The sequence below is a fragment of the Nuphar pumila genome, chromosome 4 (assembly GCF_984573655.1).
Source record: "Nuphar pumila chromosome 4, dmNupPumi1.hap1.1, whole genome shotgun sequence".
NCBI lineage: Eukaryota > Viridiplantae > Streptophyta > Magnoliopsida > Nymphaeales > Nymphaeaceae > Nuphar > Nuphar pumila.
This window is the reverse complement of record NC_143252.1, coordinates 129,696,835-129,716,867: the sequence shown is the minus strand read 5'-3', so window position 1 is coordinate 129,716,867 and position 20,033 is coordinate 129,696,835. Positions and strand designations below refer to the sequence as shown.

At 36.0% G+C, this 20,033-nt stretch overlaps 1 protein-coding gene across 1 annotated transcript in view; it reads right to left on the bottom strand.

Moving 5' to 3' along the window:
* Positions 1 to 5,962: 5,962 nt before the first annotated feature.
* Positions 5,963 to 20,033, bottom strand: part of EMB2656 (ARM repeat superfamily protein) — a 37,151-nt gene continuing 23,080 nt past the window's right edge. Inside the window, exons 5-12 of the mRNA XM_090005181.1 lie at positions 16,229 to 16,317; positions 8,574 to 8,721; positions 7,964 to 8,406; positions 7,305 to 7,810; positions 7,168 to 7,228; positions 6,766 to 7,050; positions 6,373 to 6,634; positions 5,963 to 6,279 (exon numbers count right to left, since the gene is read on the bottom strand). Coding sequence (XP_089861307.1) covers positions 5,963 to 6,279; positions 6,373 to 6,634; positions 6,766 to 7,050; positions 7,168 to 7,228; positions 7,305 to 7,810; positions 7,964 to 8,406; positions 8,574 to 8,721; positions 16,229 to 16,317 — 2,111 coding nt within the window. The remainder of the gene's footprint in view (positions 6,280 to 6,372; positions 6,635 to 6,765; positions 7,051 to 7,167; positions 7,229 to 7,304; positions 7,811 to 7,963; positions 8,407 to 8,573; positions 8,722 to 16,228; positions 16,318 to 20,033) is intronic.

The following is a 20,033-nucleotide window of genomic DNA, read 5'->3' as shown; positions in this document are numbered from 1 at the left end:
GAAATGCATCATTTTTGTCGTACAATCATTTTCTGTAGAAAATTCAGGCTCCATATAAGTTATCTGAAAAATCAGATGCCTAAATATGTAGGTGACAAAGGGAAAAAGTGTCACCATCTTCGTTATATTATCTAACTGTTTGTTAGTAATGGTATTTTCAATAAAAGCAAGTGACATCTACGTCATTGTCTATTTTATTTATTTTCCACACAAACTAAAAGCCACTTTTTGGAAAACAAAAATAGGTTGCCTCTTTTATGATGCATTGAAATATTATTTTGTTTTCTTATTACCCTAATTGAAGTCCTTTTTTAACTAGATTATGTTAGCTTTTCATTTCCTTTTCAATGTAAGAATTAAAGGCATTTTTTCATACACTAATGCTCCTCTCATATGTTGAACTATAGATAACAAGTTTTGCTTTTTTTTTAACTATAACGACTCCAACTAATCCCCATGAAAAGTGACTTTTTTTAAACAATTGCGGAAATCAAACCCAAAGATTTGGGGCCTCACAGACTTAACAACTACCAAACCACAAGTGATTTTACATATACCATCAAACGAATAGCCAACTTTATTAATCAATAAATAAATGTCTTAGAACATAATTACAATAAAGAATATAATCCAAATACACTGTCAAGAAATATCAAAACTAGGCACATCATCTCGCAAGCTCCACGTGGGAGTCACCCCATCTCTGAGCTCCAGGTCCTAAGAAAAACATTTGAAACACTTGGTAAGAATCAAATATTCTTTGTACAAATTCCTCTAAAAATCAAAATAGAAAAGCAAAGAGCATAAATCAAATTCATGCAAAATATTCAAAGGAATATAACAACAACAATCTTATAACCTATATACTATTCAAGCATTCAAAAGCAAGTATCATGCAATAGTAATTTCTCATATGAAACAGAACAAGTAAGAATGCATGAACTAATGAAGAACAGTAAAGATGCATAATTCAATGTACATGTATCAACAAATTATTAAGTTAATATCAGAGTTCTCTTTTGTATGCATGTCTCTATTACATGCACACAAATTTAGTTTCATTTTTCATTAAACCTCTGGATACTCAAAAAGAGCACAATAATTCTTGAAGTCCAAGAAAGGTTCTCAGTTATACCTTAACACACAATTTATATTTTTATTACTGGGTTTTACACTTATTCCTCAATCGATATCAGAAATCAATACCATCTATCAGATATTAGAAATCAACATCTAATATCGAGACATCAGGAAAATCAATATCCACTGATGTTACTTTCTTAGTATACCAATAGCAACAGTTGTATCTACAACACCACCCCCAAGCAAAGTGGTTGAAAACTCCCTAAAACCTTGGTTTGGAGGTGAACTAACACATTAGGTTCAGGGGCACAAATGCACACAGAGTTTTAGTATCCTCATGATTTTCTCAAAATAGTCATTCAAGATTCATATACTATGGAAGGGACATCCGAGAAGAAAAATAATTATATTGTTTATCTTTTTTATCTTTTAACAAAAGTCAAGTTCTTTACACAAGAACCGTTTTGCAAATCAACATGCAAAACCCAACTCGGAACTTGGCCTGCCACATTTTAACAGTGCAATTAAATTAGAAAGCCAATAATTTCAGAATGAACTTTGCAATGCATAAACACAAATCTTAGAGCAACACATGCTTCTGGCCCACATGGCCTACAGTTGTTCACATCTGACCACCAATGCATCTTATGCAAAAAATTTAGTGAACATGCACATACACAATTATTCAAATATGTCCACAATGCATATTCATTCACACACAACATGAATGTACATATAAAACAATTTGCAAATGCATACGAACAAATGCTTGCAACATATATTTTTCATTATTCATTTTATGCATAAACTCGCAAATAAGCACATGACCATATGCATGCATGCAATAAATTTCATGAGTTTTCATGCATAGGACATAAGCAACTACAAGTATGATAATCCAATGCATATCATAACCAATAAATATTTTTGTCATTCATACGCAATAAATTTGGGCATACTATATTGCTCGAAATGCAGAGCATACCCACTGAGTAATAACTATACTGCCACACATGCACAGTACAGCATGGTGGCAGCATATTTCTTATGCAGAAACATGCAGCCAAAAGCAGTGAACAACGAACAATGTTGCACATAAATGTGTAGCATTGTTCTACCCTACAACAACCCACCAAAAACACCACTAGAACTCATTTGGCAGCATTGAGAAACAATTAAAATTGAGCCAATGATGACAACATGAAGGAATTATTCTAAATAGGGTGCCAACATGGATCAAAAGTTGAGTTTTTTGTGGACTCGGTTTTGGAAAACCGATACACCAAAATAGTTGGTCAGCATAAGAAGAACAACTCACAAAATTTTAGCATAACAGGTATGTTTGACAGTCGATCAAACACCGTCATAACAACAGTTGAATGAAGCAAAACAGTATGCAAGAAAAAATATACCTAATGCACAGTCATACCGGCAGTCACATGAAGAAAAACAACATACTGAAAATCTATGACTTGTCTGGTTTGACTAAACACCGCACATATATATGTATTGGCAGCACACATTTATAACAAAAAAATCAGGCTCAATGACATGTTGTTCACAACATGTCATTGCTGCACTGATATGCACAGCAGCATGCTGTCGCCGCATGAACACGAGCAGCAGCATGCTGTCAATAGCAATGTGTTGCTGCATACGTGTGCCCAGCCATATGTCGTTAACAGCATGCTATGGCTGCACAAGTGTGCAGCAATGAACAACCCTGAACAACTATATATATATATATATATATATATATATATATATATATATATATATATATATATATATATATAGCAAATAAACATGTAAATTTATGTTTGCAAACACGATCAGCATTCTGATCATATATACATGCACCCATATGAATCAGCATTTGAAAGAACGTGTATTTGGCAAATTTGGACACAATTGTCGACATGTGCAAATCGACAAATCTGTTTGGATCTATCCACGTGAAAAAAATTAATAGATCAGTCCATCTTCATGTTGTTTGGCAAAAAAAATTGATCCATAACAGCATGTCTACATGTTCATCGGCAGATCTGATCCGAAACAGCATATGCATGTTGTTTGGCAGATCTAATCTGAAATAGCATATGCAGGTTATTCGACAGATCTAATCCGAGTTAGCATATGCACACAAAACAAATCAAGATATTCAGGTCTACAAAAATAAAATCTAACGAATCGAAAATCAGAAAATATTTTTCAAATGCATGTTTGATCTTAAAAAGATCAACATCTATGGAATTGAGAACATACATATTTTCAAAAACTGATATTCTAGGGAAATCGACAATCTCAACATATGCATGATTATATATATATAATCATCACTTTATATAGGTATATATATTCTTTTAGGTCAGATTTCTCTTTTCCATCGAATATTTTACATAAACCTGATTTAAAACCCTTTTTTCCTAGATGAATCTAGAGAGAAACGCATACCTTAGATCAAAGACAAAAAAAATTTGAAAAATCTTTGTTGGCGATCGGAATGGAAAGGACCCTTATTTCCTTCTTCTCCTTCTCCTTCTCCTTCTCCTCTCTTTTCCTTTCTTTTTCTCTCTCCCACGAGTTTCCCTCTCTTTCTTTCTCTCCTTTTTTTTATTATATAACTAATGGGCTCCTCTAAAGGGTGACGCCCCTCTAGAGTCTCTTTCTGTTAGGGGATAGAGTTCTACACTAGTAGAACTCTATCTCTAACTACTACTCCTTTTTAACTTTTTTTTATCCATGTAATATTTATTATTATTTTTTCTTAACCTCATTTGGGATTCTTTAAAGGGTGACACCCCTCCATAATATCCTAATTAGGTGGAGTTCTACAAATATGAAACTTCCGCCCTATCCAAAAAATTAACAATTAAAATTTTATTAATTAATATATTTTATTAATTATTTATTAAATCACAATTTTTTAAAGAATGTTCCAAATGATATCTTTTCCTTTTGGGAGTCTTCTTAACATGAAATTTACTCAATTTAACCTGTTAAATTGAATTTAAAACTTTAAATTAGTTGGACTTGAATTTGGATCTATATTCAGATCCAATATCCAAATCCATATCCAAAATCTATATGGATCTCAACCTAAACCAAATCTTAATTAATATAGGTCTTGAACTGGATCAAAATCCATATCAACTTGGATCCAATCCAAAACTGGTCACATCGAGGCAGGTTATTTTTTAAAAAATACAAATTTTGGGCCAACCGTAGCCTGAATTCAGAAAAACAAAATATCAATATTTTCATAATTACAGTACGCATTTAATGATATATTACTTGAATTTTGCCTCCAAATTTTGCTTGATTTTAAAGGTCAAAAACAAAAAGTTTTACTAAATCTTATTTGCCTCATTTTGGTTTTGTCAATAGGTCATGGGCCATGCCCAGATTCAGCTTACATCATCTAAAAATAAAAAATTTGATCAAATGAAAAAAATACTTAGCCAAATTTTCAGAAATCTCATAATCTTCAATGAAGGAAAAACACTGGATATTATATTAACCACCATAATATTTTAGTTTAATTGGTTTTTCTATTTGTTCTATTTTTCTTCTCCACATTATTATTGAGAGAGTTTAAAGAGTCATTTCCATCCCTCATATATTTGGGTACAGAGTCGAAGTGCAAATCATTTAGACAATATTGCTAGTGTTTTGCTGTAATTTTTCCCTTTATACTTGATTGTTCAATGAGAGAGAGAGACATTAGACGTTGAGACGAGTATGTATAGCATTCTTTGGTAAGTGGAGAGTCCTCAGCGTAACGAGCATGTATAGCATTCTTTGGTAAGTGGAGAGTCCTCAGCATAACTTAATATTCATTCTCATGTGACACGCAGACACCTCAAACAAATAAAAATAAATTACAAAAAATCACCCGACTTGCCAAGTATTTACAATGAACAGACCAACTCTTCAATTATTACACTTGACTACATGTAATTTTCATTAGCCTTTCAATCACTTGCTCCAAAATTCAGTAAATTGATCAGTGTCTAGTCCAATAATATGGCTAAAATAGCCTTGACGTTCCTTTACAAGACGCAGCATTTTGTCAACAAAGGATAGAAAAGTGATTTTTACGTTAAGTAGAATTCTGAAATGCATGAAGAAAAAGGTGACCGAATGTGGTAAAAGAAAAGTTGGACAGATCTTTATAAGCTGGACCACCCGTCCGGGTCGCTAACCCCTTCACCCCAGGTTCGACTCCGATCGGGTGTACAGGTTCTTTTAACGGGTGGACCCTGTAAAGGCTTGAGTTCGGTGACCCCACCCATGGTTTACCTCACAGGGGAGCGGACTCATTACGGCAAGGGCTTCTCATCATCCAATAAAAAAAACTTTTTTAATTTACTTAAAAGATAAATGACATTACAAACAAACTAAATTTCATGCCTTTTCTGTTTCATTATAAAGCTACCAGTTTTGCATCAAATTGCCCCTGTTCCTGATGCCTAAAACATTAGAGGCTAAGTCCACAACATTACTGTAGCCGGAGGATCAGCAAAACTCCAATGCCTATCTCCTCAAAGGAGTAAAATCAATCAAATTTATTTTTAAAATATTACAACACACTGAAGATCATATCTGCATGGAAATGCTACACATTAATCCCATAATTAGCCAATGGTAATATCGGCAATCTCTGTGTCCAAATAAGCAGGATCAAGATTTGCATGAGATATACAAATCACACGGAAGATGATGAAACTGACAATGAATGCAAGGATCATGATCACAACCCATTACAAAAACCAGAATTGGTTAACTTGCTAAATGCAGATTTAGTTAATAACAGAAGTTGAATGTCTTCCAAAGCAGACTCCTTGTCATTCTTTTCAACTTCTTAATAAAAGTATCTTTAGCTCTCATCACATGAAGAAGATTCCTCACTTGATGTTACTTCTGACTCTTCTTCACTTGATGACATCCCCAAGGTTTTGCCCGTCATCCTTGCCATTGCTTCTGTTTTACTCGCCCTTTCAGAGCGAGCAGTGTTTAGGGCAGGTGTTGCTGACACCATGCGTGCTGGCAACACTTCTTCCTTATCTGTCGATGATGAAGAATCACACCTAACATTTCTTCTCCTGGTCACAGTTCTCGCTGTCCTTGGTGCAGGAGTAGCAACAACAGATCTAGACAACTCTTGTACATCAAAGTCATCCAAACCCAGCTTTCCTGTGATCACAAAATGGCCAAATCTGAGCCTTCTACAAGAATATTTTAGCAATAAACACACACACACACACACACACACACACACACACACACCAAGGAGAAACTTGATTTGATCAAGTGAAAGTAAGCGATCTGGATCTTCATCTTGAGCTTTAAGGCGACTCGCCATCCCTTTCATATCCTTCAGGAGTTGGTTGTCAGATGATATCAATTCAATTATGTGATTCAGTAGCATACACATGCATTTGATTGCATCTTGCTGTGAGGGACAGAATCGCAGAGAGACAGCTACTCTGCATAGTGCTAATATGTAGGATTTTCCAGCAGCAGTTCTTTTATTAGGACAGTTCAGCACCTAAATAGTACGTACAAAATGATAAAAAGTGAATGGATATTTATAAGATGACTTCTTTTACCAAAAAGAAAGAGTAAACTTCAAACTTGCAAATATCAGATGCAAGGGAGTGTTGTCTCTGAAGAAGCTACCTCCACACCAAGGCAGATAGCAAGCCCTTCCTCTCCGCAGTCTATATCAAGTTGGCCCTGAGTTGTGCAACTTGGGCTTCCCCTTGAATTCTCACTGCAGTTATCTTCCTCGTTTTCTCCTGAGAATTTGTACAGAGGAGTCTGCATCATTTGGAGCATAAAGAGTGACATTTGGGTTGCACGCTTCCTCAGATTAGACACCACCATTGGAGCCCCACCGGGATTCCCAAACATGCCAGGCCAGATGGAGCGCATGACTGGGACAAATGCTTTGGAGATGCTCTTCTGCACAAGAATGTTGAATCACTGATTTATTTAGTTGAATGGAATGAGATAAAATCTGACAAGGGCTTATACGATACATTCTTTGAATGAATATAAGACAAAATGTTCCATACTTGCCTTATGATTGGCAGAAAGCGCAGGAAATTGTTCAAAGAACACAGACAAACACTGCCTTAACCTGTCAACATGTGATATACCAATTTTTCACATTAAATTTCCAAAGGCATGGCATGGAATATGAATGTGTTACTCACCGAAGCAATTGCTTTGTTTGTTCACTGAAGAACAAGCTGATGAGCTTGCCAAGAAGCAAGGGATGCATTGATGCTGAAAGAGCAAGATAATTCTTACTCTGCAAAAGCATTTTTGCAAAACCTTCAGCAAGAACACCTCGAACTGTTTCCATACCATCAGTTTCTGTACATCTATCCCAGTCGTCTCTCTCAAGTCCAGAATACAAGAGTTCAAGTATTCCACTCCTTGGCGTACCATCATCAATGAAGCTTTCTTTGTTCCCATTTTCATCCCCAATTTTCCCCAAGGAATTTAATCCAATTGCCCTGTCAATTTCTTCAGGACCATGCCACATTGCCAAATCAAATAGTGCCTTGGCAGCCACAACAGAAACAGAAGAGGGGCCACTAACAAATGAAAGTCTCAGCTGCTTTAACATATTCTCGCTTGGTCTTCTCTCTAACAAACCAAAAAGGCCAAGATCTCTAGTTGCAGCCCTTTGCACATCCACATTAATATGCTTTGCCTGTTGATCAAATCAAAGGACCAACTCTATAAAGTAAAAAGTTTTAAAGACATTCTGTTCATGGTAATCAAGAAACAGAAGTGGCAAAAATGCAACTAAAGATATAGTTGAAAAAATTAACCATCAGGAAATATCACTCTGAAGTATACTCACTGCTGGGAGTATTAAAGTCTGCAGTAATTCTGAAGCATTTATGGCTTTTCCTTGAAGGCAAAGAAGGGATTTTATATTTTCCAATAGCAAACCAGTCACCGCAAGGCAATGTATCCACTGCATGAAATCAGCATCCCTTTCTCTGCAAGGACGAGCAAGCTCTTCAACAACAGTAGTGACCACTTCTTCAAATTCCCCTGGCGAAGCATGTACTCTCCTTGATAACTCTGCTATTGCTTTAGCCCAATTTTTGTCACCACCAAGATTTATACCATCACCAATTATGACCTTATTTCCATCATCTTCATCAATTTCATGCTCAAGAGGCATATGCAATATCTCTTGCACAAATGCACCAGCAACTCTTCGGTTTGTAGCATCAGAAAAGTCCAGCATGGCCCCAAGTAATAGCAGCTGCCTGGTTGAAAACCGGTATGCTATTCCTGAAAGAAATCATGTGAATACTTGCTATTGTACATGGACTTGAGAACCAATAGATACTCATCCAAAAACTATGAAAGAAGAGCTTTGTCTGCCGGAGTTAAGAGGAAAGAAAAATGCAAACAGGACATTTATGTAGAAATGCTCATTCTATAGTTTTGCAACTTGCCTGCAACCAAGTGCGATTTGACAAGTTCAACATAGTCAGAAACTGTTGCAGGAAGAACCCTTTCCAAAAGTTCATTCTTGTCTGAAGCTTCTGATGCATATACGATTGCTTCAGTGCCCATTGTTGCTGCAGCATCACATCCTTTTGACTACAGACAAATAACCCATAATAATGAATATTCAAGTCAAACCCAAATATAACCATATAACCCACACACTGCAATAGTCAGAATCATATCTTTTAGACTTCCACTCCCAAGTGGGAAAGAAATAAAAATTCTGATAAATTTCCAGAACCAATAGCATAACAGGGAAAATGTCATAATTTGACCAATCAATTGAATCTAGATATGCACATAATGCAAAAACTACCAAATGATATTCAGTGCAATGAATTGGTCAAGTCATAATGTACATTTAATGAATAGTTGTCGCATGAGATTATGTTCATGTCATCTTTATCAGTGATGAATGTACTTTGTAGATTCTATTGCATATGCATATAGTCATTGTATAATGGTCAATTTCTAAATGCTAAAAGCCATTCACAAAAGCTTTTTGTTATTATCACTGATCAACCTTTATTCACCTAGTCTATAATTAGCAGCGTAAGAGAACAGTGTAGGAGCACTGATATCATTTTTTCATCAAAAAAACATGATCTAGGTGTTGATTCCTAAAGTCGACCGCCTTGATCACATGGCCAGAGTTGTGAAGCACCTTACAAGCATCTACTGAATGCATTTTTCAATAAAGAGTACCACACCTTGTTTTCCATAGAATTTTCTTTGGCATAACATATTTGATCTGATAATTGCACTGAATTCTGAATTTACTACTTTGTGTGTATGCAATGAATGCTGAATATGTATATGCAATACATTGCTGCACTAGGTTATACCCATTAGGGATATTTTGGTAATTTTGGTCATTGTAATAGGTTGTGCCCATTAGGGGCACATTTTTCTTTTCTATTTAGTTTTGTATTTTTGTCTTTTCCTTTTGACTAAGGGTTATTTGGTCATTGACCAAATAGAGCAGTTGGGAGCTCCCAACGACTCTATTGAGACCATGTGTATATAAAGGGGATCTCCCCCTTCTCTCATGTTATGATTTTCAAAAGCATTTGGTTCTAATAAAATCCTATATTTTTTACTTGTGTTCTTGGCCCCTAAGTGGCTTATGTGCATGTGCTCTTGTATTGACCAGTAAGTAAATGAGCGAAAGATAAATACAAGTCAACTAAAGGCATACAAAGGCACAATACAATGTACAGAATCACAAGCCCACTAGGGACAACACATAAAGCCAACTAGGACTTGCAACACATAAAAAATATAAGATTTTATTAATAAAATACTTCACAAGAAGCTTAACATGAATGGGGACAATGTGCCCCAATTTATACACAAAAGCACAAAGATCAAGGAGCCTTGGGAGCTCCCATAGAGTCATTCGGAGCTCCCAACAGCTATATTTATAGTCGTTGTGAGCTATCCCAACGACTCTATGGTTATTTCCCATAGAGCCCCTCAAGACTAACTAAATTACATATTTAAGAAAAATAAAAATAAAACTAACTAACTAGTCCCAAATGAACCGACCTAATTAGATACAGTAAAGTGACCAAAATGCCTCTGCTGGGCATTATATATATTTTTATATTTGAGAATATATATATATATATAATTACATTACATACTTTAACACCCCTTCTCAAACTTACGGTCTATACATTGAATGTTTGTTAAGTAGAAATATAAAATAAGGTGCAGCAAAAGCTTTAGTGAAGAAGTCAACAAGTTGATACTTAGATGTAACATATGGTAGTTCGATAACCTTTTTTAGATATTCATCTCATACATAATCGCAATCCATCTTAATATGCTTGGTGCGCTCACGAAAGGTGTGATTGTTGGCAATGTATAAGCAATTGTTGGCATCGGTATAAGTAATTAAATTTAAAGAAGAGGAGGATAGAAATAGCCCTTTAGTTATAGAACTTTTGATATATCTAACAATTTGCAGAACAACACTCATATGCACCGTAGATGGGGCATGCTGAAATTGACTGGCTGAGTGTATCGCATGATCAATGTCTGGTCTTGTGATGGATAAGTAGGTCAAGGATCCAATCAACTGCCAGTAATCTTCAAGAGGGATTTCGTCTTCCAATCTTAATTTTGCATTTAAAACTTCTGGCGTATCCACCTTCTTATCATCAAAAATTCCACATTTGAAGACAATATCTACCGCCAACTTCATTTAAGATAAGATATATCCTTTTTTTGAAAGAAAAATAAAATTATGAATTAACTCTCAAAATGGAAAGAATTACATCAAAGGTTCTAAGTGATGAGATATAACTTAGGAATTGAAGGCGCTAGAAATCATATGTTCAAGCTTTGTCGACTCAATCTGACCACATATGTGTTCAGCATGGTTTGTTTGGTAAAGATCAAACCTTGGATCATTTTATTTCAATATAAAAAGATGATCTTTTGAGTCATAAAATTTTAGTATATTGTGGCCCATTGATTTTTAAAGCCCTTAAAAGATTTGCTTATATGTCACAATCACATGATCCAAAACTCATTTCCTACTAAACAAACCTCATAGATCAAGTCCACTATATATAGACATACACACTATATAGTCAAAGGCATTAGGCAGTGGTTAGTCGGTAGTACCCTAACAAGACTAGTCAAACACTAGATGGGACTAATCGCAGTTGGTACTGCAATTAAAAAATAAAAAATTATACAAAATATACATAAAAATATGCTTAATTCTTTTAGTAATAAGATGTTTTCATCTTGCAAGTACGAAATTAGACATGCCTTCACAAAATATACATAGCCAGAATATACATTTATATAACTACACACACATATATATTTAAGTATTCATAACATATTCAATATAATCAACAAAATATGCTTTCAGCCCTTCACAGTAAAATTAATTTTAACACATACACATATATATTATATTTATAGCATAATTAAAATACATATATATATATAGAGAGAGAGAGAGTTACTAGAATATGCTCACTAGAAATATGTTTACCAGAGTATGAACCAAGATTTTCATGGGTTTTTTTTATTAAATCTCACCATACAACTCTGATCTGCATGTTTGGTTTGATGGAGACCTGCCCAAGAATCGACCAATTTCGATGCATATGTAGTATCTTTTTGTCTTGAAAACCATCAGCTCAAAATTCTCGTAAATGTTTGAGCATCTAAAAATCATATTTTTCATAAAAAATACACAATCCGACAGACGATTTCTAGCAAACAGACCATGTCAAACACATCAACAGGGTCAGATCCGTAAAAAAAATTGGGAAAACCTAATTCACACTCCAGTAAACATATTCTAGTCTCTCTCTCTCTCTCTCTCTCTCTCTCTCTCTCTCTCTCTATAACACCCCGAAATTTCAAACTTGCAAACCTTTCAGAAAAACAGACAAGAGACTAAAAAGGAATCTCTTCATCTCAGAGATGGTTTACAAAATCAGCGGAAGACTATACTTTTGTTAATTTCAGAAAGGCAAGCTGACAACTTTAGGCGCGTTAGCTAAAAGAACCAAAACGCACAACCCACGCTACTTGCAAACACTTGAAAAAGCCACTTTCATTTAAGAAGTTCTCCAAATAGTACAAAATTCGGATATCCCAAGGAAAATCCGTTACAAAACCTCAAACAACAGGACGCGAGCTAAGAGCAGGAAGAAGAACGTCTTGAAGCCATCTTGCCATCGCGTCATCGCCTGTGGTGTACCTAATCATCACTTGTACCCATAGAATGGGTTAGTTTCGTGAAAAACTAGAAGGTACACAAGAGAGACTACAAGGAACTGAATTATGTAGATTTAATTCAGTAGGTTACACAGTTTAAAGCAGATATGCAGTTAAACAGGTAAGCAATGCACGAAGATAACTAGTGCAAACGCATAAGTAATGCAAGCGAATCAGTAGTGCAAGTGAATCAGTAGTGCAAGCGAATCAGCAGTGCAAGCGAATCAGCAGTGCAAGCGAGTCAGTAGTGTAAGCGAATCAGTAGTGCAAGCGAATCGGTAGTGCAAGCGAGTCAAACGACCCTACGACCAGTGTGAACAGACCTTATGTTTCGATAATTACTAACCTGCGGGTACGCGCAGGCAAAATATAGAAACAACTGAAACTAGTTCGGGCATCTGTTATTCTATGTATTTTCAATAACCCGAATAGCTAGTTGAGTCCGCTCCAAAGGGACGGATTTAGCCGAGAGAGGATTCCCCAAAGGAGGCAGTGCCACGGATGCATCCAACTTCTGCAGAAGTGTTGAGCTAACTATTGTAGCCCCTTTCCCCTAACTCCAATGACTGAGGAGGCCGGATCGTTGCCCGTAGGGTGGTTGTTAATAACCTGTCCATTGGAGTTTGTACCGCTCTGTCCTCTCCCTTGACAGACACATAGAAGCGAATAGGTACGTTAGGGGTTGCTTAACTAACGACCCATTCTATGTTGTGGTCTTTAAACCACTCGAGCATCTTGCCTGTGAAGGCGAATGTGAGGCCATTTATGTGATTACAACATTGTGTATTTAACACTGATCGAGGTCGCACGACCGTCTCATCCGATCATCGCAGTACTAGACGTGTCGTGCACGACTACAAGTACTCTAGGATGAAGGGGGTATAGCTCCTCAATAGAAGCTTCAACAGGAGTGTTTCACAAAGATGTAAGTTTATCTACTTTACTTTATCCTTTGAAACAGCAGTACCTTGTGCCAACATTATACATGTGATTTTCTCGAATCACATCCGCTAAGAAGTTCGCTCGCTCCCGACTAAACTCTTGTCGCAAGAGGGAGAGTGGTAAATGCCCCTTGCATCCTCCACGAGGATGCCTTTAAGGCATACGCAAAGAGCAAGAACCTGCACGTCATCTGCAATAGCAAGGCAATACCAACATATATGCAAAAACCAGAGCTTAGGCGCAGAGCGCGACGGCAAGGTAAAGGCAGTGAGCAGAAGTGCAACACTAAATCTCAACGCAATGCGTGACGGCAAGTAAAAACTGATAGAAGGTAAAGAGCAAGGATGGCGAAACCGCATCCTTGAGTGAAGTACATACTCGTATAAATATATATATTTGTATATATAAATATTCATTTAATGGTCGTTTTTAGTTTAATTGAACTTAATTCAATTACCCAAGTCTTCTATGTAATTTTCCGCTACCTTGGAGGGTTACGAGCTTGCTGACGTCTGCGGACGTACACGATTGACGGCTCGGGTCGCGGAGCGAGAGTGGGATCCGTCGTAGCTGCAAATATGCGATATTAACATGCAAACCCAGACAAAAGCAAAAACAAGGCAAATACTCGACTTCTCTGATACATAGGGCTGGGACCAACCGTCCCAAATGACTCGAAAAAAAGGGATAGGGCAGGGCCAAATGAGCCTTGCCGTCTAAAGAGGGATGTAGTCAATGCGAGCAGATGACTCACGTTGACTAGGAATTCCTCATTGGAGACCAACAATTGTAATGATCTGTCCCCATCACGATGTAGCTTCCAAAGATTTCTCGGGCCTGTCGGCCAAGGGTATAGGCCCGCGCGCAAAGAGCAGGTGGCCATCGGCCCCTGCTGGCAAACAAAAAGGCAGGGGCCGATGGCCCCTGCTGGCAAACAGCAAGGCAGGGGCCTATGGTCCCTGCTGGCACAACAAAAAGGCAGGGGCCATCGACCCCTGCTGGCACATCAAAAAGGCAGGGGCCATCGGCCCCTGCTGGCACATCAAGAAGGGTGCAGGGAGGGGCTCGACCACTCCCCTGCCGTTGCAGAGAACAAGGAGGAGGGGCTCGACCACTCCCCTGCCGTTGCAGAGAACAAGGAGGAGGGGCTCGACCCCTCCCCTACCGTAACGGAAGCAAGGAGGGGGGTGTCGTGCTCCACCCCTGCTAAAAGGGGGCACACGGAGGGGGTTTGACCCCTCCTGTGGCCACACAGAGAAGTGAGGGAGAGAGAGATAAGAAACTGAGAGGGAAAAGAGGGGAAAAGGTGGCGTACCAGGGGGGTTTCGGAGAAAGCTCGCCGGAAAGAAAGGAGGGGTCGCCGATGTCGGTGGCGGCGGGCTGTCGAGAGTCGCCGGCGTCGATGGCGGTGGATGAGCGAGAGAGAGTCGGGAAGAGACGAGAGGGCGAGAGGCAGTGAGGGGGGTTCGAAACCCTCCTCCCGCCTGCCTCGCTGTCTTAAAAGACAGCGAGAGGCGATAGTTTGGGTCGGGTCCGGATCCGGACCGAACCAAAACAAATATTTATTTATTTTTCGTTACTCTCTCTCTCTCTCTCTCTCTCTCTCTCTCTCTCTCTCTCTCTCTCTATATATATATATATATATATATATATATATATATATATATATATATGTGTGTGTGTAAATATAATATGTATGTATATAAAATATATGTATGTATGTATAGAGTCACTAGAATATAAGAACTGGAAATATGAGAACTAATGTGTGAACCATGATTTTCATGGATTTTTGTTTTTTTCTCTCAAAGCTAACCATACGGATGTGATCTACATGCTTGGTTTTATAAGAACCCACTCTTGAACATTCAATTTTGATGCATAAGCGAGATTTTTTTAAGGCTTTAAAAACAATGGCTCATAATGTTCATGAATATTCAAGCATTCAAAAATCACATATTTTCATCGAAAATACACGATCCAATGGTTGATTCCTAGCAAATTCATTATGCCAAGCACATCCACATGGTTGGATTTGAAAAAAAAAGTGTTGGAAATGCCCATATTTCTAGTTCTCATATTCTAGTGATTCTATATATATATATATATATATATAGAGAGAGAGAGAGAGAGAGAGAGGTATATATAAGTATTTGGTACCCTTGTGGGTAAGGAAACCCTTAGTTGGAACTCAAAGTTGGAGACTGTTTTTACCAAATCTAACCCCATAAATGTGTTCAGCATGGTCAAATAGTATGAATCAACTCTTGGGTCGTATTTTTCAATGCAAAAATACGATTTTATGTGGATTGAAAATTTGTTACATTGTAGGTTGTTGATTTTTCAAACCCTGCAAAATTTCACATACATGGAATAACATGATCCAAGCACCAATTTCTATTAAACCAAACATGTAGACCACATCCGGAGGGTCAAATGTACAAAAAAAATTAAAATTTAGAAATATTACAGCTTTTACTATATATATATAGATAGACACACACACACAGATACATGTTTAGGTATACATCAAACAAAAAGAATATAGGAATACTATCCCCATAAATAGGCCCTACAACCATACCATCTAGGTGCATGGGCTAAGGTGGTGGGGCTCCACCTAGCAAAACTAGATGGCACAGTTGGTGCCAAATCCCGATTTTGACTATATAGTGCATAAGCACATAAGATGTTTCACATTGCACATAATTATCTATTTAGTCAAACATGATGCCATGAACAAAGCATGTAAGAAAGCATAGTATCAAGTTAGTGTAGCATATGGTACATGCATACTGAAATAAGCTTCACAATGTACATGTATTCATGTGTAGATAAACTTCACAGTTAACATACTTATCCATGAAATAAGCATCCAAATTATAACAAATAATATATCATTTCATACTTGTGCTTCCATTTGCAAATGCCTGCATAACTTTCTCCAGTATAAGGCAACTTCTGCTTCCATAAGCTGGCTGCTGGGACCATTCTCGCCTGATTAAATTTCAAACCATATCACATACAAAAAATAAGCCGATAAGGTACTAAAAAGGTACATACATACATACATACATACATACATACATACATACATACATACATACATACATAATGTATGTATGTATGTATGTATGTATGTATGTATGTATGTATGTATGTATGTATGTATGTATGTATGTATGTATGTATGTATGTATGTATGTATGTATGTATGTATGTATGTATGTATGTATGTATGTATGTATGTATGTATGTATGTATGTATGTATGTATGTATACACACAGGAGTTTTTCACATAGATGTAAGTACTTATGCAATTATTCCTAGTGAGACACAACAGTTTTCCATGAAAATAAGTCATTAATCCTCCTACTAGTTTACAAGTTTAGCTCATTTCTTAAAATAGTTGAAGAGAGAAAGCAAATATATTCGAGTTGGAGAAATATTCTGTAAATCGCTTATAAGCACTCTAAAACCCCATTCTTATTCATCACTACAAGCAAAAAAAAATGAAACTAACCTCACAATAAGATGTTCAAATTAGCCAGCAAAAAATAGAGAAATAATAAGATCAAAATGAAACAATTTCAATTAGCTGAAATAATCATTCAATCTTGACTTCATAAGAGGCTTGCAGTGTCACATTTTTTTGCTGCATGAATCCCCAAGTGTGATTAAGAAAGTAGGGGTAAAGAATGGGTGTCACGTTGTTATATAGCCCACAAGGATGTGATAAAAAATAAACAATTGTTTGTTACCTCATGTTGGAAACTTGGAAGACATTAATGAAGTTTTAGTGATGCACTCAAGGTTGTGAAAAGCATAACATAAACCCATAATGGCCAAGTCCAAAACAAAGATACATATTGTATTTGTTGTAAATCAGAGATCATCCACCGAGAATACAAGAGGAAGAAAATGATAGAGAGAGGAGAGGCTGCTGCAGAATACCCAGAAACGTCAATAGCAGGGACGTATAGGGTTTCTATCTTTCATTATTAAGATCTGTAACTGATTACAATGTGAATGTACAATATTGCCCCCAATCTCTAACATACAATATGACATATAATGGGGTAAAATGGACAAATAAAATACAATGTTCATAACGTATTTTAGAGCTTTTACCATCAAATTCTTAATCAAACATGTAGTGAGTGGATGCGAAAGAAAATGGAGTGTGTTTGAGCAAATCCATACAAAAGAAGGAATAGGTTGGAGCACAAAAGGCACAACAACCTCATCTAAGTTCATTACAACTTATAGCTAAGACAGAAGTATATAAAATTCTAAAGTTTATTTGTCATTTTGATATGTTTATTTAAGTTTTTTTACTATGATACTACTATAACCTTTTTAAAAATTTTATGTCATCTTTTTAGGCAAATGGTTATCATCAAGAAAGCACAAGGAGCAATTTTATCCTATCAGTGTAGAAAATTTTGATGTGTTAAATGCATGGGTTCAAGAAGAACCTGCTGTATTAAATTAATAGGACACTCAGCGGATCAACGTGAAAACAGCACATGAATGATGAAGAGCCCATGTATATTGCAGAGGATGTGATTGTGGAGGATGAACAAGGAGGAGAAGGGGAAGAGCGAGAAAAAGAAGATAACAATGACGATGATGATTGAAATCATATACATTTGTTTTTCTTTGTATTTTGGGAAAACTTGGTTATGTAAAACTTAAATATTCACACACTTTGTTTTTTTGTTTTTTTATATGTATTATGAAATTGTGAGTCACGTCCCATGCTAGCTTAATTGCATGATATTTCATAACTTGCATTGTTCTTGTGAGATATGCAAGCACTCATAGCATATTATTTTTATTATTCGATATTTGATGTCTTACATAGCTCATAGAGACAAATGCTTGATATGTGATACTATGGTTGTATCTTCTTCAATTCATCATTATTTCATGTGTATTGAACTTTAAAAAAATAATTTTTTCTATTTTTTGAATTTTTTTATATTGTTATTAAAAATGTATGATTTTTTACAATACAATAGATGTCTTACTTTGGACCCAACCAATACGAGTTATGATATGCTTTTTACAACCTTGCATGAAACAATGATGAATTGCACAAGATATAAACATAATATCACATGTCAAACATTTATGAGTTGCATAAGACATCAAACATCAAATAATAAAGATAATATGCTATGAATGCATGCATATCTTGCAAGGAAAATACAAATTATGAAATATCATGCAATTAAGCTAACATGCCACAAGACTGATAGCTTCATAATACATAAACAAAAACAAAATAATGAAGTCTTTGTCGATACTTAAGTTTTATATAATTAAATTTTTCCAAGATACAAAAAAAAAAGTAGATGATTTCAACCATATCATTATCTTCTTCTTCTCCTTGTTCATCCTCCACAATCACATCCTCTCCAATATACACGGCCCTTCATCATTGACCTTCTATGTTCTTTCCACATTGATTCACTCAATGTCTTCTTCATTTAAGACAGTGGGTTTCTCTTGAATCCATTCATCCAACACATCAAAATTTTCTAGACATATGGGATCGAATTGCTCCTTGTACCTCCTTGATGATAACTTTTTTATTTACGTAAAAAGATGACATGTACATAAAGTTGTAGGTTTGGTATCACAGTAAAAGAAACTTTAAGCAAACATATAAAATCACAAATAACTTTAACAATTTATATACCTTTATCTTAGCCATAAGTTGTGAATATAGACAAACTCATTGCCTTTTATGCTCCAATCTATTCCTTCTAATTATATGGATTTGCTTAAAGACACTCTACTTTCTTTTGCATCCACTTGCACTATATATTTACCTGATAATGTGAATGGAAAAAACTTTCAAATTTGGGCAATCACTCCCAAACCTAGTCAACCACGTCTAAAATTTAAAAAAAAAATAGAAAACATAAACAAATACCCAATATCATAAGCAAATAACAAAATGAAATTGAAAGACTAAATTAAATTACTTAAACACATCGTGGAATGGTTCCGCTCTGTTGCAGATCTCTTCATGTCATATAATGCATTAGCATACATCTCCAATTTTGTGGATCTAATCCTAGATGTGATGATCATGGACCAACCACTCAATGCAATCCAAAAGTCCATTATTTACTTTCCTATTCATCTTGAATGTGGGAGAGTATCTCAATGCATGATTCAAATAGTATGTTGCAGTATAAAGAGGTTGTTTCCGCCAGATCCTCCCTATGATTTATGATGCGCCATATAGGCTTCTAAAGCTTCTCTTCTCCATTCAGATTGCTTATACTAGTCTTTTTTGCTTTATTCATCACCTCATAGAGATAACTCACAACTTCTCTCTTCACTGTCTACCAATCTTAGCACTTTCATCAAAGGCATGGTGATTCTCAACAGCCACATGCAAGAGTCCTAGAAATCATTTCTAAATACAATGTCCACAATTTCTTTTGTCTTTCTTTTTTATATATTTAGATATGTGTTTCATAAATCTGACGAAAACATTTTATTTGGTGCAGTTCTATTATTTACTATACTTTGCACTGTTAAAAGAATCATAGCAAATCATGTAATTGCACTACGAATCAATTTAGTGTCATTGGTATACTTTATCATTAAAATTAAACACATGCATGATTATAAATAAATTTTGTAATTTCTTAGCAAAATCCAACTGCTTTTTTTTAATGTGGTTCATGCT